Source organism: Cnephaeus nilssonii, assembly GCF_951640355.1.
Source record: "Cnephaeus nilssonii genome assembly, chromosome: 6".
In the NCBI taxonomy this organism is placed as follows: Eukaryota; Metazoa; Chordata; class Mammalia; order Chiroptera; family Vespertilionidae; genus Cnephaeus; species Cnephaeus nilssonii.
This window is the reverse complement of record NC_137077.1, coordinates 101,397,294-101,424,383: the sequence shown is the minus strand read 5'-3', so window position 1 is coordinate 101,424,383 and position 27,090 is coordinate 101,397,294. Positions and strand designations below refer to the sequence as shown.

General features: G+C 39.7%; 1 protein-coding gene and 1 pseudogene across 8 annotated transcripts in view; both read right to left on the bottom strand.

Moving 5' to 3' along the window:
* The window catches only part of CPAP (centrosome assembly and centriole elongation protein), an 85,384-nt gene that overhangs the window by 51,526 nt on the left and 6,768 nt on the right, over positions 1–27,090 (bottom strand). For 3 of the 7 annotated variants that reach the window (XM_079773968.1, XM_079773972.1, XM_079773973.1), the window contains exons 2-9: positions 15,247–15,429; positions 14,318–14,826; positions 13,632–13,755; positions 10,064–10,360; positions 7,269–7,380; positions 4,792–4,894; positions 3,067–4,699; positions 666–798 (exon numbers count right to left, since the gene is read on the bottom strand). In XM_079773968.1, coding sequence (XP_079630094.1) covers positions 666–798; positions 3,067–4,699; positions 4,792–4,894; positions 7,269–7,380; positions 10,064–10,360; positions 13,632–13,755; positions 14,318–14,761 — 2,846 coding nt within the window. In that variant the 5' untranslated portion in view covers positions 14,762–14,826; positions 15,247–15,429. The remainder of the gene's footprint in view (positions 1–665; positions 799–3,066; positions 4,700–4,791; positions 4,895–7,268; positions 7,381–10,063; positions 10,361–13,631; positions 13,756–14,317; positions 14,827–15,246; positions 15,430–27,090) is intronic. The other 4 variants (XM_079773970.1, XM_079773971.1, XM_079773974.1 and 1 more) reach the window with 4 other exon arrangements.
* Positions 4,936–5,640, bottom strand: LOC307101233 (small nuclear ribonucleoprotein F-like; annotated as a pseudogene). Its single transcript has one exon. The product of its transcript is annotated as a small nuclear ribonucleoprotein F-like (transcript).

Here is a 27,090-nt window from a genome sequence, read left to right as displayed (position 1 = left end):
CTCTCTCTCTCTCTCTCTTCCCCCCCCCCCCCCCACCTCCCTTGCACCCTGTCTAAAAAATAAATGGAAAAGGAAAATTAAGTAATTACCATATGATCCAGCAATTCCACCCTGGATATATATCCAAAAGAATTAAAATCAGAAACTTACAGATATCTGTACACCAATGATAATAGCATTATTCACAATAATTGAAAGGTAGAAACAACTCAAATGTCCAGCAGCAAAAAATGCTAAGAGTTGTCAGCAACCACTAGAAGACAGGAGAAAAAGCATGGTTCTGCTGACAACTTGACTTTGAATTTCTAAGCCTTCAGAACCGTGAGAAATAAATTCCTGCTGCTTTAAGCCACCCAGTTTGTATGGACTTTGTTACAGCAGCCCTAGGAAATTAATACACTGGCCAATGTAGTACTTGAATTCATAACCCCAAACTGCTTTTCAAATTTCAATTTCAAATTTCATCACCAAGAGAATTCTCTTTTAACATGTCTTTGACCACAATGAGTCATTTAATTTAGTACAAAAATTTACATGTGGTACAGATTTCATTTCCATTTATATTGTTAGAGTGATAAAGGTTGTTTCCAGTATTTTAGATAAGATCTTAAAGATATCAATTGAATCACTGTATATTTTTTCCCAAATTATAGATGCAAACATACCTGAGTTTTTCTAAGGCACTTTCTCGTTCACTGCGAAGTTTAGCTAAACATGTGTTCTCAGCTTTAAATTTTTCTATTTCCATTTCCAATTCAATAACTTTCTCTCTCAAAACTTCAGATCGAGCACTGTCACCTATAAAATAGGCCATAAATAGTGAATTTCACCAGAGGTCTTCAGCAGCAAAAACACTAGCTAGCTATTAACACTAAGAGCCAAAAATATGGTAAACACCTCCATTAAAATACATTAGAAATAATATTTCAAGTAACAAAATTTTCCTAAGTTTTTATTGGCCTAACCTTCCAGATGAAACCAGTCTAAATTTAAGAATCAAATTATTCTACCTCAAGAGTTTCAATCTGGCAATGAATTAACATTACATTTAAAAGGAAACCATTGGAATAAATTTTTTAAAGGCCAGTATATAGAAATAGCTTAAGAACACAAATAAGTCACAAAATATCTAAAGCACTAATTGATACCAAAAAGCAAAGATGGTATCACTAATTAATACCACTAATCAAAGAAATACAAATTAAGACTTTTTTGCTGTTGATCCTCACCTGAGGATATTTTCCATTGATTTTTAGAGAGAGTGGAAGGGAGGGGGAGAAGCAGAGAGAGAGCAACATTAATGTGAGAGAGAGACATCAATTAGTTGCCTGTCGCACGTGCCCCAACCAGGGCCAGGGATCGAGCCTGCAACCAAGATACATGCCCTTGACCAGAATCGAACCTGGGACCCTTCAGTCCAAGGCATACTGACACTCTACCCACTGAGCCAAACTGGCTAGGGCAGGCTTTTTTTCACTATCAATTTGCTATTTAAGAGAGTAAAATAGCCAATGCTTGTGTCCTTCAACTGCCCTTTTGGAAACTAAACCTGATTTCTATCACAAGACTAAAATACACATATCTACCCTTTGACCCTACTTCTCAAAATCTAATTAAAGAACTTGTAAAATCTTACAGCTTTGCACAAAGATATGCATTGCAGTGGTATTTCTACTAATAAAAAAGAATTTGTCTAACATTAAGAAAATTACTGCCCTGGCCGGTTTGGCTCCAGTGGATAGAGCGTCGGCCTGTGGACTGAAGGGTCCTGGGTTCGATTCTGGTCAAGGGCACATGCCCAGGTTGCAGGCACATCCCCAGTAGGGGGCATGCAGGAGGCAGCCAATCAATGGTTCTCTCTCATCACTGATGTTTCAATCTCTCTCTCCCTCTCCCTTCCTCTCTGAAGTCAATAAAAATATATTTTAAAAAATTACTGAATAAAATTGTTACATTCATGTAATGCTATGCAATCATTTTTTAAGTACAGAGTGTTAATGGTAGAGCAAACACATGTAATATACTTGGTCAAAATGGATGAGGCATGTTATAATACAATATTTAAAATACATAGGAAAAATGACTGAAAGAAAATATCCCAAAATGATATCACTGGCAGTTCAGTTACCTTTGGGCAGTTCAGTTATAAACATTTTTGCTTCTATACTTTTTAATCTTCCAAACTTTTTGCAAAAAGTGCTACTTTTAAATTCAGAGTATTTTTTTAAATAACTTGCTATAATTTATATTTTAAAGCACCTATGCTTTGCAAGGCATTCAGAGTTTATAATATAACATGATATAATAGAAAAGCTTTTCAATATAGGTTTAAAAAGTCCATCGCATCAACTGAATACTATACAGCCATTAAATGGACCAAGGCAGATGTATGTGTGTGTTAAAACAATCTTCAAAATATATTATAAGATGAAGAACGTTATTTTTAGTCATGTTTTCATTTGTATATAAAGGAAATTACACTCACACATATGTTTTCATATGCATGGCGTGTTTTTAGCATATACAAACGAAATGGGGTTGTGGGCCCTTCTAGGAAAGGGGACTAGGAGCCCAGATCTGGGGAAATAAAGAACCTTGGATTTTACTGTATTTCTTCTTGGTCATGTTTGGCATGTGAATGCATGAGGCAATAAAAAAAAAATTTAAGTAAAAATATAGTCATTAAAAAAAAAGTGTGCAAAAAAGAAAGTGTGCACAAAGTTTACTCCACAATAACACAAACCATAAATTGAGTATTCCCTGGTTATAAAAGAAACTTAAATGTTATCTCATTTTATAATAAAGCAATTAATTTTAAAGCCTTGAGAATAAGATGCAAGCTTAAATTTGAAAAATCTGAAACCACAATTCATTCAAACCTCTTATACTAGTGACTACTACATTATTTAGATCCACAAAACAAATCAAATTTTAACAAATCACCTATCATTAGACTTTACTAAGCAACCAGAAAAGTTAGGATTTTAAGCATTCTGACAACATACTGATAAAATAAATGTTAAACTTGTAACATTCTGCTACATATTTTATAATGCTCTGACTTACCAGGGGGTTGCTCTTGAATGTTTAACTTGGGTTCATTTCCCAGGTGTGAATCTGACTTTGATTTTGGTTTTGGTTTCAAAGAAGGGAAGAATTTCATCATCAGATCCGATGGAGGAGGAGGACTTGTGCTTCTGCTGAATTGGCTCAAGTCTTCCTGCTTGACTGGTGCAACTTTCCTTTTTACTGTTTTGTCCATTATACTTATCTCACTCTTATTAGGGTAGATTGTCTGGGGAGTTCCATAAATGGCTTCATTCCCAAGCATAACATCATTTTTAAATGAATTCTCTTCAAGATCCGTCCAAGTTCTTTCATCATCAAAGTCAATTTTACTCACACTTACAGATGAGGGTCTTCTTGAGGATCCAGAACTTTTATTTTTAAAGCTTTCTGTTATGATAGACTCATCACCACTATAATCTTTATCAGACAAATCCAAATCCACATCTCTCCTTTTATCTTCTTCTTGAGTCCCAGTGTTCCTGAAAGGTCCCTTACCATCACAGACTTGTGGACTATCTTCTCTGCTACTCAAACCCCTTTCACTATCCTCAGTTGATGGTTTTATGATAATGCCCAGTTGTTCCTCAGAGTCTGTGCTACTGTCAGTGTTCATTACACCATCATTGCTTGCATTCCACCTCACCTGATTTTCAGAAGTGCTCATTTGGAACACTTTCTTACTGACTTTACAAGACGATGTCCCCAATCCCTCAGGTAAAAACACTGAATTAATTTCTTTGGGTGCAACCTCACACTCACCCTCATTTTCGCATTCAATATGGTCTAGATGCTCATTTTTGTAACACTGACTAACGAGACCCAGTGACATCACTTTTTGCTGCTGCACAGCTTTGACAGGAGTAGAAGACAGCCGGTGATCTTTGCTGATCTGTTGGTCCCTCTCTAAGATCTTCAATACAAATGAGGAATTGCTGGAAAATGATATTTCATCAGCTGCTTGCTCTAAAAACAAAAATTCATCTAATTCCAAAATTTCCTTTTCTTTTTCTCGTTCCCAATTCTCTAACTTTTTCTGAAGAGAAATGTCAAGAGAAGATTCTGACTCTTTCAAGGTCTCACGTATTGAACTCTTAGAAGCCATGCAGCCAACCAGCCCTGTTAAAAGGGGAAGGCTATCTTTAACTTGTGTGTTATTCCAAACTTTGCAACCAATATCACAAGGTTTTGAACACTCGGGTTCATTTTCTTTATTATTAGATTCTAATTTTTTTTCTAACTTAACCTGTTCTCTAAATTGCCCATCACATTTCTCCCCTGCCAGTATTTTCAATCCTGATGGAATGAGACCTTTCCTATTATTACTATTAAGCACTTTTGGCTTCTGACTGAGTGTGACAGAACCACTGTTGGTTCTAGCTTTATTGTTCTTTTTAACAGGAGCGTTCACTGTACACAGTTCTTTATTTATAAGAGCAGTTTTTCGCTGGAATTGTTGTCTGTCTATTTTAAACATAGGTTGGTCCTCTGAAATGCTCTGACTAGTCACTAGTTTACTGTCCTTCCCTTTCTGAAACTTAGATTTAGCATTAGTAAATCTAGCTAAACCTTCTCCTCGTTTTAAGAATGGTTGTTTTGGTTTTTCTTTGACTAGTAATGATCCTTCTGCTTCCTACAATAAAGAACAAAATTTTAATTAATTCTGGTATATTTAAAGCAAATTAAACAAATATCTAGTCTTAGATAATTTAATCAAATGCTAACCCTTAGCTGTTTCTGTTTCAATTCTTGTTCTTCCAACTGAATTTGTTCTTCCAAGTAGTCTTCAAATGTCTGTTTCCTTTCTCTAATAGCAGCTTTAATAGGCCTAATCATAAAAATAAAGTTATTTAACATGCAAATCATGACGTGGTGAATATTTTACATTTAGTGTGCCTGATACAGACTCTGGATTGCACTAACTAACCTTTTTCAAAGTCACAGACCCCCTCCTTGAAAAAATTTTTTTCAAGTTGAAAACCAAGATTTTATTTTCTAGAAATATATATTTTTAAAATTCCCCACAAAAGATGCTATTCTCTCATTTCTCTATCTTCTTCCTCTTCTTCAACACCCAATATAAAGGACATTATTTACACTTTATTAGGTCTTCACCCAGGTGTCCCAACAAGGCTCCATCTATGTATTCTGTGTTTGCCAGCTGTATTTTCATATAGCCATCTACAGATACAGGCAGATGTACTCCATTCCCCACTTAAGTTTCACCCATTACTGGCTTTCCTGTTAATCACTGAGGAAAGGTTAGGATTGAGGGACAAACTCATCTCAACAACGAGCAAATGTTGCAGGCTACTTCCACGACACCGCTGTCATCCATCCCGTTTGAATCGAACACCTCCCCCTTTAAAAATTTAATGAAAGCTCCGTCCCCCAAAACACAGAAATATACAGTACTCTACATGATTTGAAAATAACCCTTCTGAAGTCCATCTGTGGACTTCAGATTAACTTTTGAAGTAACATATTCATTACATAACTTTAAAATATATTTCAAAAATAGTTAATTATAGCCCTAGCCGGTTTTGCTCAGTGGATAGAGCATTGACCTGTGCACTGAAGGGTTCCAGGTTCAATTCTGGTCAAGGGCATGCACCTTGGTTGCAGGCTCCTCCTTGGCCCGGGCCTTGATCTGGGCACGTGCAGGAGGCAATCAACTGATGTGTTTCTCTCACATCAATGTTTCTCTTTCTCTTTCTCTTCCACTCTCTCTAAAACTCAACAGAAAATATCCTCAGATGAGGATTTTTTTTTAAGTAGTTCATTATATACACATTTGTTAATTTTAAAAGATCATTAACAATGTGCCCTGGCCGGTGCTCAGTGGTTAGAGCGTCAGCCTGCCAACCAAAGTGTTGAGGGTTCGATTCCAGTCAAGGGCATGTACCTCAGTTGCAGGTTCAATCCCCAGCCCCAGTTGGGGTTCGTGTAGGAGGCAACCAATCAGTGTGTCTCACATCACTGTTTCTCTCCTCCCCACCTCCCTCCCTCCCACTTTGTCTGAAAATCAATGGAAAAAATATCCTTGGATGAGGATTAGCAAAAAAAAAGTAATTTTCCCCCTGGCCAGTGTGGTTAGTTGGTTGGAGCATTGTCGCATATACCAAAATGTGGAAGGTTCAATCACCAGTCAAGGCACACACCCAGGCTGTGGGTTCAATCCCCAGTCAGGTTGCATATGGGAGGCAGCTGATCAATGTTTCTCTCTCTCTCTCTCCCGTCCTCTAAAATCAATAAAAATAAAGATAAACATTTTTACAGTAATTTGCCCATCAATAACTTATATCAAAAGATTTTCAAATATTTAAGAAAATAATAAACAACTTCAATATTGGTATTTTATGTCATAAAGTTTTTAAATTCTATAACAAGACTTACACAATTTTAATTTGTAAGTGCCACCAATGTGAGACACCAATATTTAATGTGTTTTTCTTTTCTCCAAAATAAGATTTACCTATTTGAGAGAAAATTTTATCCAGATATTTGTTAGATGAGAAAACTTTGCTCGGTCAATGAAACTGATATATCCCCCAACCTCTTTCTGTTGCTGACGGTATGTGATAAGTTGTATCTTCAACTTTATATGTACTGGTAAAAGCATCTTCAAGCAAAATCAAAAAAACTATGGATCTTTCAAAAAAAGAAAGTGCTTAATAATAATGGCTGGCTATTGTATTAAACTAGAGGCCCACTGCACAAATTCATACACCAGTGGGGTCCCTTAGCCTGGCCTGCAGGATCAGGCCGAAACCGGCTCTCTGACATCCCCCGAGGGGTCCCGGATTGCGAGAGGGTGCAGGCCAGGCCGAGGGACCCCACCAGTGCACGATCAGGGCCAGGGAGGGATGCGAGAGGTTGGCCAGCAGAGGGACCACGGAAGGGCTCCAGGGTGTGTCTGGCCTGTCTCGCTCAGTCCCGATCAGCCAGATACCAGGAGCAAGCTAACCTACGGGTCGGAGCGTCTGCCCCCAAGTGGTCAGTGCATGTCATAGCTACTGGTCGACCGATCGATTGTCTGCCCCTGCTGGTCAGTATATGTCATAGCAAGTGGCGGAGTGGCCTTAGCATATCATTAGCATATTATGCTTTGATTGGTTGAACAGATGACCGGACACTTAGCATATTAGGCTTTTATTATATAGGATTATCACATGTCTTATTCCTTTTAATGTGGGTAATACCTTTCCTCATTATTAACAACTTCTGAGGAATCACCAAATTTTTTTAAGTTCACAGCGTTCCCTTCGTCTGTCTGGTTTGTCATTTTCTCCCAACATGGTAAAATATCTTCACCTAAGATAAAAATTAGGAACAATTCAGTTTTTTTGAAAAAGCATATTAAAGTCTTAAAAGTTGAGAATTTTACAGGTTGCTAAGCTTAGAAAAAAAAATTGGTTAAACGTAGGGTATGCCAAAGAGTTCAGAACTCTCAAGGATTTCTTTAATATGATAAAGAAAAACTACAAAACCCTGCCTAGCCGGTGTGGCATAGTGGATTGAGTGTCATCCCATGCACCAAGAGGTTGCCGGTTCAATTCCTGGTCAGGGCACATGCCCCAGTTGCAGGCTCTATACCCAGTAGGGGCCATGCAGGAAGTGGCCAATCGATGTTTCTCTCTCATCTATGTTTTATCTCTCCTCCTCCCTTCCTCTCTCTCTAAAATCAATAAAAATATATTTTTTTAAAAAAAGAAAAAGAAAAACTACAAACCCTAATTAAAACACAATATTTTTTTGATTGATTTTTAGAAAGAGAGGAAGGGAGAAGGAAGATAAAAACATTGCTTTTACTTTTTTAAAAAAAAATACCTTTAAAAGGCATTTTGAGATAATATGGGGAATTCTAAAATAGATTTGAATATTATAAAATTATTGTTAATGTTCCTGGGTATAATAATAGTATTATGGTAATATAGAAGATTGTCCTAATTTTTACTTCATGCATGCTGAAATATTTGAAATGTTATGTCTACATATTACTTGCAATGAAATGACTCAGCAAAACTATATATAGATGTAGATGGATATATACATATATCCATACACATACAAATACAAAGTAAATGTACTTATATACACACACAAACACAAAGTAAATATTGGCAAATTATTAACTGCTAAATCTAGGTGGTAAGTATACTGGTAATCATTGCAGTGGTCTTTCAAGTTTTCTAGGTGTTTGAAATTTTCCAAAATAAAAGATTAGAGGGTGTACTGTGTTGTGTAATTCCATATCAAGGAATTACTCTAAATTAGGAATAAAATATTATGCACAATACTAAGCAGTAAGCATAGATACCTCTTGTCATATTATTTATATTTTTCATAACTTAACTCAAAAGAATATATTCTTGAAAATTGGAAATTAAATTTAAAATACTGAAAACAACTTAGTATTTCACAAAGAACATTACCTACTGATATTTTACTTAACTATTATAATGATGAAGTAATTAAAATTATGGTTATAAAGATTACAGAATAAACCATAAGCATTTTCTATGTTGAGTGGGAAAGAACACAATTTATTATACAATATTCTATAATTACAAAATGTGACATGGGGAGCAGAAAAAAAGACTAGTGCCCTGGCCAGTGTTGCTCAGTGTCTGTTAGAGTGTCGGCCCACACATCAAAGGGCCGAGGGTTCAATTCCCAGTCAAGGGCACATATCTGGCTTTCGGGTTCGTGGTTCATTCCCCACCCCCTGGTTTGGGCATGTGTGGGAGTCAACCAATCAATGTCCTTCGCTGACACTGATGTTTCTCTCTCTCCCTCTCTCTTTCTCTTTCTCTCTCTCTTCCTATCTTCCTCCCTTCCTCTTACCCTCCCTCCCTCCCTCTTCCTTTCCATCTCACTCTCTCCTTCCCTTCTTTCCTTCCACTCTCTCTTGAGAAGCAATGGAAAAAATATCCTCTAGTGAGGATTAACAAAAAAAGGCCAGAAAAAAATATATTAGAAATCACATGAGAGCTCCATGAGTTTAGACCATGAGACACTTGAGTGCTAGTTCTGTGGCAAGAATGTGCTGGGTACTAGTAATGTAGAGGAACTAGAGGCCCGATGCACGAAGATTCGTGCAAGAATAGGCCTTCCTTCCCCTGGCTGCTGGCGCCACCTTCGCTCCGGCCGGAGCCGCCTTTCTGCCTTCCCACGCTGCCGAGAGGTCCGGAGCAGCTGGGGCAGTGTGGAACGCCTGCGTCCCGCCTCGCTCCCGGGCTCAGCGCCTGCGTATGCAAATTAACCTTTTGCACTCGGATGTCGAGTGTGACTCGATACGGTTAGCATCGGTAGCAGCTCTTTTTATACTCTTTGAATGTATCAATAATTTAAAATATAAAAAAATCCAAATAAATAAGTTTGTATGAAAAGAAACTCCAGTTTTTTATTCTACTGCCACGCTTTGTAAAATCTGGGGTATTTAAAAAATTAAATCCCAAGTGGAAAAAAGGAATCGAGAAAAAAGCAAGCGAGTGCAAAGGGTTAACCCGCCATCTTTGTTGGGTTAATTTGCATACTCACTCCTGATTGGCTGGTGGACGTCACGAAGGTATAGTCAATTTGCATCTTACTCTTTCATTAGTGTAGATGGTGAAGACAAACCAAGTGTCTGGGTTAAAGGGGACTTTTTATGAGTAATAAATCCCATCGCCAACCTTTTTCTTGCATATTACATCTTCTGTCAAGTGCCCCCACCACCACATACATTTTAAATGAACTTCAAACTATTTCTAAGCTCTCAAAGAAAAATGGTTCAACAGAACTTTCTGCCTTCCTTTTGGAAGTCCCCAGGCTGCCAGGCAAGTTTTGAAGTCAGCATGAGTACTGAGATTGTTCTTGGACAGTCACAAATTCTATGTCCGACTCTTCATCTAATTCAGGCTGAGTGACTGTGCAGCATGTAAGATCTCTTCTTGTTTTATGACAACTTGGTAACACTCTTGGTTAAGTGAAGAGAGAAATATAAGTAACTCACCTTTAAGATAGTTATGGTTTTCTTCCTTCAAATCATTTTTTTCCACAAGTGTTTCTTGATATTGTACCTCATAAAACAAATTGGGAGAAGCACCACTTTTTGAAGGTAAGACAAAATCTTGATGAGTAGTTCTACAGAAGTTTTGTTCATTGGACAAAATGTTGGAAGTGTATGTTTTTTCTTGGGTTTGATTCTGGTAGATATATGATGGTAAGAAGGGTTTGGGTTTCTCTATGGTGGCTGAACTTCCTGGAGAACTGTACTTCTGGCTCTGATCATCAGGCAGCAGAGTTAAACCTTGCAATTAAGAAAATCAACAAACTGATGTCTCTCTGTAACATTTTCACTTCTGCCCGTCAGTGATCCCACCACAAAATTTTCTCCAAAGTGATAAAGTATTTGTTCCTCCTCATTAGGAAAATGTGTTTAACAAAACCATACAAACTTAAAAGCCCAAAGTGACCCTCAAATCATTTTAATTGAGAACATGTTTACACCATGATTCACGTGCAGACAGTGTGTACAAAGCTGCCGCACAGCCCAACTCTATAAGGCACCACTCATGCGCCAAATGTGAGAAGCACTCCTGGTGTCCTCAGCCCTGCAGTCCCATGACAAACACAGTTAGACAGCTTCAATGCAGAGTTACAAATGATCTGAACTGTTCCCTAATGGTCATGCTCTGTGTTACGCATATAAAAGTATCTTCCCTTCTGATTACCGTTGATGTTTTGGTGTCCTCAGGAAAGGAATTATGGGTGATTTTTCTGTTTTGTACTTTTCTGTAGTTTAAATTTCCTGTATTCTTCTTCTCCTGTTTTGTTTCTTAAGTCTGTGCTTTTGAAATAACCCAATCAACAGAGAGAAGATTCCCCATGTACTTATCTCTTGGAGGTTAGATGACAATACTAGCCATCCTGCCTGCTGTATCAGCCCCTTGACATCCTGTTACTGCCCCTCTATTCTCCAGTTGTCTCAATTAAATTTAGAGTGAAAGCACAGGATGGGAAATGTTTCATAAAAGAACCATGCCACTTATCTACCTTACTCCTAGCCCACAAATAAAACTGGACATCAGGTAGATCCTTATTAAATATCAGGTTCAACTTCCCTTCCTTTATAACAATACTCTCTCCATTTAAATATTCTTGGTTCTTAATGGTCATCCCACTTCAACCTGAACATATCACTGATAAAAGAGCAGTATCCCAATGCAGCAATTCTCAAAGTATGGTCTATAAACCCTGGAGGTCTCCAAGACTCTTTCGGGGCATCAGGCAGCGGGTCAAACTATTTTTATAAAATATTAAGACAATATTTGCATGTTTCACTGTGCTGACATAGGCACTGATGGTGCAAAAGCAAAGTGGAAACTCCTGGTGGCTTCGCTCAAAAGCAGGACCTCGGGACACCAGCAGTCACTGTATTATTCATCACCATGCACTCACAGTTTTTTTCAAAAAGGTTTTACTTAAGAATTCACACAGGCTGAGTGAGCCTCCTTAAACAGATGGGAATGCTCTTAAAAAAAATTTTTTTAGCCTCTTATAAATAAGTTCAAAGTGCCGGGGTTCTTGTTCCAGCATTAAGAAGGGTTCAGCAACCTGGAGAAAGGCTGTGTGTAGATTAAATAAGAGTCCAGAAACAACAGACAATTTTGAAAGGCATTGGAGGTCAGAGGAGCCTGGCTGAAGAAGCCAAGTTCTTCCTTGTCTCAGGACCCTTGCTTTTTATTGACACAAATTGTCCTAAGGCAAGGTTGAGATAATACACTTCAAAGGGTTTTGTACAGAAGCATTGTCAGATTGGGGAATAGCCTATGGCTATTCAGGTGTTTGACCAACAGGAGGCAATAACATGTAGATTAAGATGCCCTGAGCTGTCTGGCAGCAAACAATCATCCTATTCAGGTTTGGAGGTAATGCCTTTCAGCCATTCCAACAGGTGATTACATACGTGACTCAGCCCTTGTTGAGTCCCCAAGTTCCATCAACCTTTTGATGAAACTCTTGCAATTATGACATGCTGGAATTGGATTCCGGCACAAAGTTTCTCTTCAGGCACTCCCAAACCAGTTCTGTTCTGCACATGCACTAGATACCCACCAGCGGAAGCAAAGGGTTCCTGGAAAGCAAAGAAATCTACTCTGTGCCTGGGTGAAGAACCGAGCCCTATATGAGCCAGACCCTGGGAGCAGTTCGGGGAGCCATATTCTTTTTGTTGTTGTTAATCCTCACCCAAGGATATTTTTTCCATTGATTTTTATAGAGAGTGGAAGGGAGGGAGAAACATTGATGTGAGAGAGACACATTGATTGGTTGCCTCCCACACACTCTTGGATTGGGGCCAGGGATTAAACCCATAACCCGGGTACATGCCCTTGACCAAAAATAAAACCCAAAATCTTTCAGTACATGGGCCAACATCCTAAACATTGAGCAACACAGGCCAGGGGAGGGAGCTATATTCTTTATTAGTGTGTGATCCCTTGATGCATCCAGCTCTCCCCTTTCTCCTTTCCCTCGTTTGTTTTCAGTAAACTCCTTCTTTTGCATCTGTTTTGCTTCCTCTCTTGATTTTTATCTTGGGGGAGGGGGAGCAAGAATCCAGTCACTGGATTGGTGACATCCAAAATCACTAAACCACTCTTCATCTGCTACACTTCTCATCCCTACCATTCCCATCACTTCCCGCGTCCCAGCCAGTCACACCCTGCACACTCATTTGCCAATGTCTTTTCTTCTTTGTATTTTCAATGCCCATGCAACCTCTGAACACAATAGGCACTGTCCTGAATCAGTGAAGCATGGCACTTAAAAGGTAGCACCAAACAGACACACATTGCTCCAGACCACTGGTTTTCAAACTGTGGGGCACAATCCATTAGTCATTTTATCATCAGATGCAACAGATCAGGACTGGCTTTGTGTGTTTTTTAACATAGAATAGATAAATAAAATAGAAAATATTATTGCTACATGCCAGGCTCACTAATAAAGACTGATCTATAAAATTTCTTTGAAATTTTGAGTCGTGATTTAAAATGTTTTTGTTACTATGAAGAATGACCAATAAACTTTCAAAACCATTGCTCCAGACACATTTCAACAGACTTTTCCCCTGATAAGCACTTCATGCTATTCACTGATTGAACATAGAACAAAAGAATTCATAGAAAAAAATATTTCTGGTATGGTTCTTTAACTGAGTAGAGTGGCTTCTACACATATTTACCTCTATGATACAGAGCAGTTATTGTAAACCAGCAGCCCTAGACCAACTTTGGCTCTAAATCTTTTATTCTACTAGGTCTTTTTTAAAATTTTATTTTATAAATAAATGTGAATATTTTTAAGGACACGTATGCTCCAGAACGGCACAGTTTTCACTTGTCCTAATTATACTACATCACCACTGTTTCAGGTATCTTCGCAGCCTCTAAAGAAACTGGAGTTTGCAACATATGAAAGAGAATAGTAGAAATAACCTGTCAAACAATTCAAAATACGAAATATGTTTAACGGCCACTCATTGTACTAATTGGAGACCCCATGTAAGCAAAACATACCTGGGAGTGTGTGCTGCCCCGACACCATGGTGAGCAGCTTCTCTTGCTCTTCCCTGAGTCTTTGCAGTTGTTCCAACTGCTGCCTCTTCAGTTGTTCCTGTTTCTTCTGCTGCACCTCTTTCAGCTTTTTAAACATAAAATTAACTTATTAAACTAACTTTACATTTTTTATGGACCTTCACTCCTTACCGTTATCTTAATCCCTCCCATCTCCCTTTTCATAGCTTTCCTAATAAAGAGTTAAAAAAAAAAAAAAAAGAGTTTCAAAGAGGGATCCCTAAGTAACTAAATCTGCCACCAAAACTCTAAAATCCATTTTTTATGGTGAAAACCATATTGATTCTCTCAACTAAGAAACAGAAAAAGTCATATAAATCCTTTGATTATTAAAATAGAATAGGTAATCAGTACATTTATGATCAAGCATTTTCCCCTAATATTTGATCAACAATTTCTAATTTAGTTTTTACCAAATGAGATAGAAACTTGAAGATATTATCTGAAATGTTATATTTGTCTTACATATTAAACATACTTTAATGTTTCACGTTAGACAAAGGCAAAATTTGGTATTTTGAGCATTTCACACTAAAGGGGAAGAAACAAGAGAACCTGAAACTGGTGACTTTCATCATAGACAAAACCTGCAATAACACAAATATATATTAGGCCAAGTCCTGGTGTACCTGTTCAAGCTTTTTAAAAAGTGGGTCTTTATAAGCCACTTCTTTGCATTCACTTGCAAGATCTGAGATAAAGTCAGTCTTATTATCTTCCCAGGGTCCTGGAGCATCCTGACATGCTGCTGGTTGTGGTCCCTTGTTAGGCATAGGAAAGACTGTATGTGTTTCAGATTTATCTGACTGTAATCTGTATGGGCTGTTAGACTCCAACTTCTGTTCTTCATGAAGTGAATCTTCCTTACTTATAAAGTTCAAGCTATTTGAAAAATGTGTGGCTTTAGCAGGAAAGCTGGTGGAAATGTTCACATTTGTTCGCTTTTCTTCATCTGCTTCCAAAATAGGAAATCCATGATTTAATATGACTCCAGCCCGAGAAGGATTGGTCATCCACTGGGTTAGGAAGTTCTGCCTACTGTTCAACTCTGAAGAAGTTGGCATCAGGAACATTTTAGTCCAATTTTCTACTGTACTTAAATAATGTAAAAACTAGAAAAACTATTAATTTCCAATACCTGTAGAAGACAGCCAACAAAAAGTATTAAAGATATTCTACCCAAACCTTGACCCAGCACAAAAAAAACATACTCTATATTTCATATGCAAAAGACTTCAGCAAAGCATTTGGCATTAAACTACAAGTTTTTTGAAGTGTCTTAAATATCCAAGTTCAGTGGATAAAAACTGAAGTTTCCTTCTCATCTAATCCTTCTGATGACTTTATACAAATGCAAGTCATGTGACCTAAAACTATGGGAGCTAAGCCATCTTCTAAGTTATTTGATTACCAAAGGAAAAAAAGCCACTCTCAATAAACACCCACATTAAGCACTTTCATGCCTCTGGCCCTAGTACAACATTGCTTCTTTGCACAACTGGGGAACCCGTGCTCTCCCAAATTCCAGGACAAAAGTCACCATCCCCCATGGCTTTACCTGGCATGGATTCCTAATGCCCCTTACATCCTAACCACTCACTCACTAAGCAGTCCCTCATCTGTATGCCTAGGGGTCTCTGTCATTACTATTTTGGCATTCATCCCACTACAGGCAGTCCTCAGGTTACGTTGGCCTCGACGTACGTCGTTTCGTGGTTACGTCGCCATCTCCCATTTATTTCTAAAAAAAGTTCCGTCATTTCGACATATGTACATATGTGCTTTATGTTTTTTATTATTTTATGTTTTACCACAAGTAAAGGTCAGGAATTGTTATCTTTCTTTTAAATTTTTTTTACTGTTTCACTTCATTACTGCTGTGTATGTGCTCCATGTGAGTGATGTACGTGCTTATGTAGGTGGGTTCCGACTTACTGCGAAAATCGCATTACATTGCACCGTAGGAACAGATCTCTGACGTAACCCGAGGACCTACTGTATTAGTTGTATTTTGCTTTTGTATTCATAATCTACCCATCCATGATTTCCTTAAAGATATCTGTATATTCACCACTGCCTAGCACCATCCATTCCCGGCAGAGAGAAGAAACTTGATAAGTGTTTGCTAAAATTAATTTAAATTAAATCACAACTAAGGTTAAATTATTGAAAATAAATTCAGTATTATAAGGTACTAGAGGCCCGGTGCACGAAATTCATGCACAGGTAGGGTCCCTAGGCCTGGATGGTGATCAGGGCTGATCGGGGCCTACTGGCTGCCGGCCAGGGCCTTCCTTCATTCTGCGCCGCCCCCTGATGGTCAGTGCACGTCATAGCGAGTGATCGAACTCCTGGTTGAACTCCTGAGGGGACACATTGCGTATTAGCCTTTTATATATCTAGAAGATTATTTGTGTTCATTAAATGTTCAACAATAAAAATAGCCCAGTTGGTATGGCTCAGTGGTTGAACATCAACCTGTAAAACAGGTGGTCAGTTTGATTCCCAGTCAGGGCATATGCCCGGGTTGTGGGCTCAATCCCAAGCAGGGGGCATGCAGAAGGCAGCTGATCAATGATTCTCTCTCATCATTGATGTTTCTTTTTTTCCCCCAAGAAAAACAATTTTAAATATGATAATGTTATATGCAATAAACATTAATATTTCAAGAAAAACAATCCTACCTAATAAAATGGTAATATGTAAATTACCATCACTCCGCTACACCCACGATTGGGCCAGAGGGAGGCGCAGGGGGTGGGACTCGGGGTGGCCGGGTTAGCCGATTGGGCCGGCATGACGCTGAGCTCACGTCGCCAGTGGCTCTGGGGCAGCGAGCTCACATCCCGCCGCGGACCATTAAAAGCAGGGAGCTGGGTGCCTGTCTGCTCCGGCACCAGGCCTTTCAGAAGCCTCCGCCGAGCCAGAGGCGTGCACCAGCGGACAGGCACCCAGCTCCCCCATGATCGAAAGTGAAAGCATGTAGGGGACCCTACACGTGCATGATTCAATCATGCACTGGGCCTCTAGTTTTAAATATAATATTACATGAATAAACATTAATATTGCAAGAAAAAAATATTTTAAATATATTATCAAAACTGTACTAACATAGTATAATATCACAAAATTTGTAGGAAATATTAAAAGTCACTGATGTTTCTATCTCTCTCCCTCTCCCTTCCTCTCTGAAATCAATAAAAATATATATTTTTTAAAAACAGTAAGAATAGCATTGGTTCATACCAAAGGACAGCTAGTCTATATGAATCCTACTCTAAAATAGCCATTTCCTAATGCAATAAATTAAATGGGACATCACAAAGAACATACGCTGTTCCTCCTCTGTATGTCTGATTTTTCTTAATAGCATTCATTGTCTTACTCTGTACCAGATACTGTTTTAGGATGATATAGCAGTTAATAAGTCAGTCTAATCTAGTGGTGAAAATACACACATAAAAATTAACTATACAATATATTAAATAGTAGTAAGTATTAACCCTTTGCACTCGCTTGCTTTTTTCTCGATTCCTTTATTCTAATGCTAACTGTGTCAAGTCACACTCAACATCCGAGTGCAAAAGGTTAAAGAGAAAAATAAAAGCCATGTGGAGGAAGGAGAGTGCACATTTAGATAGTGTGAACAGGATAAAATTAAGGATCTGGCAGAGGAGAAGGAGCGAGTGGTGCAGCTATAAGGGACAAAGTAAGGCCCAGCCACCTGGACTTTAGAACCTTCAATTGCAAGATGCCCCACCAATGCCCATTCCTCCAGAATCCCACCAATTTTCACAGTCCCATCACCACTATCCACCTTGAATTCTCTAGGATTAATCTCTTTATGTGTTGAAACTTATTTACATCATTTATCATAAGAAGACTCTGAATCCCAAGCCACCCTTTATCTCATATGCTAATCTCCACACACGTTTTATTCTGTCTCCATCTCCCAAGTATCTCCAATGCTAAAACACTCACTGTATACCACCAGCAAAATCTCCTATTATCCTTACTTCTTCTCTGACCTTCCTGAGAACATGTCTCCCTATGGTGCCCATACCCAAATACCACAGATCTGGAAGTAGATAATGTGTTTTCCTTTTTGTACTTTTTTGTTTTTAGACTATACTCCCTTTCTCCACCATAAAAAGCACCCAATTCCAACCCTCCTTTTGGCCCTACCATCTTCCAATAATTCCCCAAAATGACTAACACAAAGGGAAAGTGGAGAGGCACAAACTATATGTTCTCTAGGCCTTTAAGAAAATAAGGGAGGAGAAACCAAGATGGCGGCATAGGTAAACACCCATACTGCTGCCTCGCACAACAATTTCAAAACTGCAACTGGAAGACAGAGCGGACATCATCCAGAACCACCGGAAAGCTGGCTGAGTGGAAATTCTACAACTAGAAGGAAAGAAAAAAGGACACTGAGTCTCAGAGGAGCTGTGGAGGTATGGAGACCCGTGCGCGCGGAAAGGGCAGGCAGCTGAGTATGCGGCTGGCTTATGCGCAGCGCGAAGAGGGCAGGAAGCAAGCATGCGGCTAGTTTTCTCATTCGGGAGGGAAACAAAACCTCCCGACTGCACTGAAATCCAGCTCCGGGTGAGACTTTGGGTACCAGATTCATTGGGGGAGAAACTGGACTGTCTGGCAGCACGCGAAACTCGAGAGTAGCCTTCTCTCAGAGGTGTGCACAGCCATTGCCGTGGGACACTGAGACCCAGGGGGCTCTTAGGGCAGGGCTGACGGGAAACCAAGGCTGTCTGCTCCAACCTGAGACTCCGCCCCATCCAAGCTGAGCACAGAAGCTCTCCCAGCCTAGAAACAGCTGATCCTCACAGCCAATTGGCCTGGAGGTCAACTCCCAACAGTGATACCAACAATAATCAAGGCTTAACTACAACAAGACTGCACACACAGCCCACAAAGGGGTGCACCAAGCGTGTCCACCTCAGGTAACTGGGCTGAGCCACTGGGCCCTATAGGACACCTAGCACACAAAGCCACTCCATCAACTCAGGGAAGCAGCTAACCTGCGGAGACAAAGAGACAGGGCACAAATGAAGGAAATGGAGGAAAGCAAAAGACTGGATATAGAGTTATAAGGTTTTTCAAGAATTTCCTAGAAAAGGCCGATAAACTTAACAAGACCCTCGAGGATATGAAAAAGGATCAACTAGAAATTAAGCATACAATGACTGAAATAAAAAATATTATACAGCGACCCAAAAGCAGACTAGAGGATCGCAAGAATCAAGCCAAAGATTTGGAATACAAAGAAGCAAAAATCACTCAACTGGAAAAGCTAAAAGAAAAAAGAATCCAAAACGTTGAAGATAGTGTAAGAAGCCTCTGGGACAACATCTGAATTATGGGGGTGCCAGAAGAAGAGAGAGAGCAAGATACTAAAAATCTATTTGAAGAAATAGTGACAGAAAACTTCCCCCACCTGGTGAAAGAAATAGACTTATGAGTCCAGGAAGCGCACAGAACCCCAAACAAAAGGAATCCAAAGAGGACCACACCAAGACACATCATAATTAAAATGCCAAGAGCAAAAGACAAAGAGAGAATATTAAAAGCAGCAAGAGAAAATCAGTTAGTTACCTACAAGGGAGCACCCATACGATTGTCAGCTAATTTCTCAACAGAATGTACGCAGGACAGATGGGAATGGCAAAAAATATTCCAAGTGATGAATAGCAAGAAACTACAAGCAAGATTACTCTACCCAGCAAAGCTATCATTCAGAATTGAAGGGAAGATAAAGAGCTTCACAGATAAGAAAAAGCTAAAGGAGTTCATCACCACCAAACCAGAATTATATGAAATGCTGAAGGGTATTCTTTAAGAAGAGGAAGAAGAAGAAAAAGATAAAGATAAAAATTATGAACAACAAATACGTATCTAACAAAAAGTGAATCTAAAAACCAAGGGAATAAAAAATCGATGAACAACATTAATGGTGAATATAATAGAATCAGGGGCATAGAAAGGGAGTGGACTGACAATTCTCGGGGGGAAAGGGGTGTGGGGGGTGCGGGAAGAGACTGAACAAAAAGCATACACCTATGGATGAGGACAGTGGGCGGGGGGTAAGGGCAGAGGGTGGGGTAGGAACCTGGTGGAGGGGAGCTATGGGGGGGGGGGGGAAGAGGAACAATTGTAATAATCTGAACAATAAAGATTAAATTTAAAAAAAAAGAAAATAAGGAAGTTGTTCCTTTGGCCACATACAAGCAAATCTACAAGAAAGATGACATTGTACACATCAAGGTAATGGGCACTGTTCAAAAGGAATGCCCCAGCCCTGGCCAGTGTCGCACAGTTGTTTGAGCATTTGCCCACGCACCAGAAAGTCACGATTTGATTCCTGGTCTAGAACATGTACATGGGTTGCAGGTACAATACCCAGTTGGGGCATGTATAGGAGGCAAGCAATCGATGCGTCCCTCTCACATCAATGTCTGTCTGTTCTCTCTCTCTCTCTCTCTCTCTCTCTCTCTCTCTCTCTCTCAGTCTCTTTCTCCCTCCTCCCCTCTCTGCCTTCCATTCTCTCTAAAAATCAATGGAAAAAACATCCTTGGGTGAGGATTAATGGGGGGGGGGGGGGGAAGAATGCCCCATAAATGTTACCATGGCAAAACTAGAAGAGTTTACATATCACAAAGCATGCAGTGGGCATTGTTGTAAATAAAGAAGTTATACACTAAGGATTCCTGTCAAGAGAATTAATGTAGCCCTGGCCAGTGTGGTTCCATGGTTAGAGCGTTGGCCTACACACCATAGGGTAGAGAGTCCAATTCCTGCTCAAGGACATATGTCTAGGTTGCAGCTTCCATCCCTGACCTTGGTAGGGACGTGTGCGGGAGCAACCAATCAATGTGTCTCTCTCACAATGATATCTCTCTCTCTCACTCTCTCACTCTCTCTCGCCCTCTCCTACTCCCTCCCTTCTACTCTCCCTAAAAATCAATGGAAAAAAATATCCTTGGGTGAGGATTAACAAACAAACAAGAGAGAGAGAGCGAGCAAGGGATAGTTGATGTATGTCAGTTGATATCTCATCAGAAACGCTACATGCCAGAAGAGAAAGGCATGAAGTATTCAAGGTAATGAAAAGCAAGTATCTGAAACTAAGATTACTATATGAAGCAAGGCTATCATTCAATACTAGAGGCCCGGTGCACGAAATTCGTGCACGGAGGGGGGGGTGTCCCTCAGCCCAGCCTGTACCCTCTCCAATCTGGGGCCCCTCAAGGGATGTCTGACTGCCCATTTAGGCCTGATCCCTATGGGCAGTCGGACATCCCTCTCACAATCCAGGACTGCTGGCTCCCAACTGCTCGCCTGCCTGCCTTCCTGATTGCCCCTAAATCGCTCTGCCTGCCAGCCTGATCACCCCCTAACCACTCCCATGCCAGCCTGATTGATGTCTAACTGCTCCCCTGCCAGCCTGTTTTCCCCAACTTCCCTCCTCTGCTGGCCTGGTCACCCCTAACTGCCATCCCCTGCAGGGTTGATCGCCTCCAACTGCCCTCCCTTGCAGGCCTGGTGCCTCCCAACTGCCCTCCCCTGCTGGCCTTCTTGTGGTGGCCATCTTGTGTCCACATGGGGCAGGATCTTTGACACATGGGGGCAGCCATATTGTGTATTGGATTGATGGTCAATCTGCATATTACTCTTTTATTAGATAGGAGGATAGGGGCCTGGTGCACAGGTGGGGGCCAGCTGGTTTGCCTGAAGGGTGTCCTGGATCAGGGTGGGGTTCCCTTGGGGCGTGGAGCGGCCTGGGTGAGGGGCCTGTGGTGGTTTGCAGGCCAGCCACGCCCCTGGTGACCCAAGCAGAGGCCCTAGTATCTGGAATTTATTTACCTTCTACAATTGAAACTTTGTAGCCTAGAGCGGAGCCAAGCCTCCTGCTCACTCCTTGGCTAGCAGCTGTTTCTGTTTGGAATTGTTTACCTTCTATAATTGAAACTTTGTATCCTTGAGTGGAGGTCTGGGCCCGCCAGAGTGTGTGGAAAGCTTGGCTTCTTCTGTTGCCATGGAAACCCAAGCCTCCCTTCTGATAGCCATCTTGGCTGGGGTTAATTTGCATACTCTCCCTGATTGGCTGGTGGGCGTGGCTTCACTGGTGGGCGTGGCTTGTGTAGCAGAGTGATGGTTACTTTGCATATTACTCTTTTATTAGAGAGGATAGATGGTGAAATAGAGATTCCCAAACAAAAAAGACTAAATCACTTTGTCACCATTAAATAAGCACTGCAATAAATGCTAAAGAGACTGCTATAATAAGAAGAAATGGAGAAACAGGCTTACAGAATTAAAAGGCAATAAAAGAGTAACTATCAATAATCTGAAATGTAAATGGATTAAATGCTCCTATCAGAAGACACAGAGTAGCAGAATGGATAGAAAAACATGACCCAATTGCATGCTGAATACAAGAAACCCACCTCAGAACAAAAGACTCACACAGAATGAAAGTGAACAAATGGAAAAAATTATCCATGCAAATGGAAAAGACAAAAAGGCTGGGATAGCAATACTCATATCTGACAAAATATGAAGAACTGAAGGCCATCACAAGAGACAACAAAGGTCATTACATAATATTAAAGGAATCCTATATAATAAAAGGCTAATATGCAAATTGTCCCCTCGGGAATTTGACCAACCTGGAGTTCAACCACTTGCTATGACGTGCGCTGACCACCAGGGGCAGCGCAGCAGCCGGGGAAGGAAGGCCCCGGACGGCAGACAGCAGCTGGCAGCCAGGGGAAGGAAGGCCTCAATCGGCCCTGATAGCTGGACAGGCCTAGGGAACCTACCTGTGCACGAATTTCATGCACCAGGCCTCTAGTCAATCCAATAAGAGGATATAATCCTGTTACACATATATGAACATAATACAGGACCACCTAAATATATTTAATAACTTCTAGAGGAATATAAGGGAATGATTGACATTGGTACAGTTATATTAGGGAACTTGAACACCCTGCTGACTTCCAAACAAAAAAATTAACAAGGAAAGAGTGACTCTAAAGGACACACTTGATCAGATGGGTTTATTTGACATTTATAGAACATTTCACCCCAAAGCTGCAGAATATACATTCTTCTCAAGTATACATGGATCATTCACAAAGATAGATCACATGTTAGGATACAAAACAAGTCTCTCTACAAGTTCAAGAAGATTGAAATAATATCAAGCATCTTCTCAGATAATAAATTAATGAAATTAGAAATCAACTACAGTAAAAACAATCAAAAACACGCAAACACATGGAGGCTAAATAGCATGTTATTAAACAATGAATGGGTTACCAATGAGATCAAGAAAGAAATCAATAACTTCCTGGAAACAAATGAAAATGAACACACAACAACCCAAAATCTCTGGGACACAGCAAAAGGAAGTTCATAACACTACAGGCCTACCTCAAAAAAAAATAATAATAACAACTAAAAATGAACTATTTAACCCTACAACTTAAAGAATTAGAAAGAGAACAAGAAAAGCCCAGAGTAAGTAGAAAGAAGGAAATAATAAAGATCAGAGCAGAAATTAATGACATAGAGACTAAAAGAACAATACAAAAAAAATCAAATAAACCAAGAGCTGTTTCTTTGAAAACACAAACAAGATTGTTGAACCATTAGCCAGACTCATCAAGAAACAAGATAGAGGACCCAAGTAAATAAAATCAAAAACTAAAGCAGTGAAGTAACAACAGATACCACAGAAATACAAAGGATTGCAAGAAAACACTATAAACAACTATATACCAACTGGACAATGTGGAGGAAATAAAAAAATCCTCCCCCCCAAAAAAAATACAATCTATCAGAACTGAATCAGGAAGAATCAAAAAACCTGAATAGGCCAATAACAACTGATGAAATAGAAGCAGTAATCAAAAATTTTCAGCAAAAAAAGCCCTGGTCCGGATGGCTTTACAGGGGAGTTTTACCAAACCTTCAAAGAACAGCTTACACCTATCTTGCTCAAACTATACCAAAAATTCCAAAAGGAAGAAACACTTCCAAGCTCTGTTTATGAGGCCAACATTATCCTAATTTCAAAACCAGATAAAGACACTACAAAGAAAGAGAACTATGGGCCAATATCCCTGATGAACATGGATGTTAAAATCCTCAACAAAAATATTAGCAAATTGGATCCAGCAATGTATTAAAAATATCATACACCATGACCAAGAGAAAGAGAGATTTATTCCAGGGTTGCAAGGCAAGTACAATATTTGCAAATCAATAAGCGTGATACATATCACATAAACAGATTGAAAGACAAAAATCATATGATCATATCAATTGATACAGAAAAAGTATTCGACAAAATCCAACACCCATTTTTTATAAAAATTCTCAGCAGAGTGGGAATAGAGGGATCATACCTCAACATAATAAAGGCCATATATGGCAAACCTACAGCAAACATCATACTGAATGGGCAAAAACTAAAACCATTTCACCTAAGAACAGGGACAAGACAGAAATGTCTGTTTTCACCACTCTTATTCAATAGTGCTGGAAGTCCTAGCCGCAGCGATCAAACAGGAAGAAATAAAAGGCATCCAAATTGGAAAGGAGGAAGTAAAACTCTCATTATTTGCAGATGACATGATATTGTACACAGAAAACCCCAAAGGCCCCACCAAAAAACTACTGGATTTAATAAAGGAATGCAGCCATGTAGCAGGATACAAAATCAACATCCACAGAGAAGGATAAGTATCACATGATCTCACTAATTTGATAAATATAATGAACAATGTAAACTAATGAGGAAATATAGATCCAGAGACAAAGAAACGTGGAAGAAACCATCAAACAGAGGGAAGGCAGGGTGTTCAAGTTCCCTAATATAACTGTGGAGGGGCGGGGGAGGAAGTTAAGAGATCAACCAAAGGACTTGTATGCAGCATATAAGCATAACCACTGGACACAGACAGTGAGGGCATGTGCTGGGGGTTGGAAGCAGCTGTGGAGAGATCAATGGGGGGAAAAGGAGACACAGTAATACTTTCAACAATAAAGAACTTAAATTAAAAAAAAAAACACATTCCAGCTCATGGAAGGATTAAAAAAAAAATCAACACCCAGAAATTGATGGCATTTTTTCACACAATAATGAATTCTCAAAAAGAGAAACTAAATAAACAATCCCATTTACCATTGAAACAAAAAATATTTAAGACACTTAGGAATAAACTAAACCAGAGGTAAAAGATTTGTACTCGGAAAGCTACAATACATTGAAAAAAAGAGACAGAGGAAGATATAAATAAGTGGAAGAATATACCATGTTCATGGATTGGTAAAATTAATATCATTAAAATGTCCATACTACCAATGCAATCTACAGATTCAATGCAATCCTTATTAAAATAACAACAGCATAGTTCACAGATCTAGAACAAAAATTTATATGGAACCAAGAAAGACCCCGACCGGAATAGCTAAAGCAATCATGAATACCTGATATAAAGTTATACTACAAAGCTACTGCACTCAAAACAACCTGGTACTGGCACAAGAACAGGATCAATGGAACAGAACACAGACCCCAGAAATCAACCCAAGTCGTTATGCTCAATTATGTATGTGACAAAGGAGGCAAGAACATATCATAGAGGCAAGACAGTCTCTTCAATAAGTGGTATTGGTAAAATTGAAAAGATACATGCAAAAAAATGAAACTAGACCACCAACTTACACCATACACAAGAATAAACTCAAAATGTATATAAGACTTAAATTTAAATGTAAGGCATAAAACCATAGAAATCCTAGAAGAAACCATAGGCAGCAAAATCTCACACATCTCTCATAGCAATATGTTTATGGATACATCTCCTAGGGCAAAGGAAACCAAGGAGAAAATAAACAAATGGGACTACATCAAAATAAAAGGCTTTGCACAACAAAAGAAACCATCAACAAAACAAAAAGGGAGACCACTGTATGAGAGCATTTTTGGCAATGATACATCTGATAAAGCAACTCATACAATTTACAAAAGGAAGGCAAACAACCCAATTAAAAATTTGGCAATGAACCTAAACAGACACTTCTCCAAAGCAGACATACAGATGGCCAAGAGATATATGAAAAAATACTCAAAGTCACTGATCATCAGAGAGATGCAAATTAAAACAAAAATGAGGTATTACCTCACGCCTGTCAGAATGGCTACCATCAACAAATCAACAAATGACAAGTGCTGACGAGGATACAGAGAAAAGGGAAACCTGGTACACTGCTGGTGGGAATGCAGACTGGTGCAATCATTATGGAAAACAGTATGGAGGTTCCTCAAAAAATTAAAAATGGAACTGCCATCTGATGCAGTGATCCTACTTCTAGGAATATATCCTAAGAGACCCAAAACATCAATCAGAAGAAAGTATGCACCCTTTGTTCATAGCAGCACAATTTACAATAGCTAATATCTGGAAACAGCCCAATTGTCAACAGTAGATGAGTGGATAAAAAAGATGTAGTACATCAATGATGGGCAACCTTTTGAGCTTGGTGTGTCAAACTTCGCCAAAAAACTGAGCATAACTCGGGTAGTGTGTCACTTTGAGGAAAAAACATTATTTCACAAATGTTTCATCCTCAGGAGCAGCAAATGTTTCATCCTCGGCATGCGGCCGCCTCAGTGGCCGCGTGTCATCAGAAATGGCTACGCATGTCAGTGCTGACGCGCGTGTCATAGGTTCGCCATCACTGTAGTATATTTACACCATGGAATACTATACAGCAGTAAAAAAGGAGGATCTCTTACCCTTTGAGACAACATGGATGGACCTGGAGAGTATTATGCTAAGTAAAATATGCCAGTCAGAGAAAGATAAGTATCACATGATCTCACTCATATATGGAATCTAATGAACAGAATAAACTAATGAACAAAATAAATCCAGAGGCATAGAAGCATGGAACAGACTGTGGAATCTCAAAGGGAAGGCAGGGGTGGATGGGTCAGTCAGAAGAGATCAACCAAAGAACTTGTGTGCATCTATCCTATATAATAAAAGACTAACATGCAAATAGACCAACCGGCAGAACCAAACAACTGACCAGTCACTATGACGTGCGCTGACCACCAGGGGGTGTGCGCAGAACATGATGGGCATCGGCAACAGGCAACAGAGCGCGAAACATGGTGGGCATTGGCCGCGGCAGGACGGTTGAGCAGGTGAGCGGAGGCACCAGACCATGGCAGGGCGCTGGTCGCTGTCATCGGGGCAAGCTTCTGGTGGTTACTGAAAATTCTCTGCCCCTGCGCTGCAGTCCTGCCCGGCGCTAGCACATGCTGCTGGCACTGGCCACTACTGCACCCGCTGTCATCGCTAGA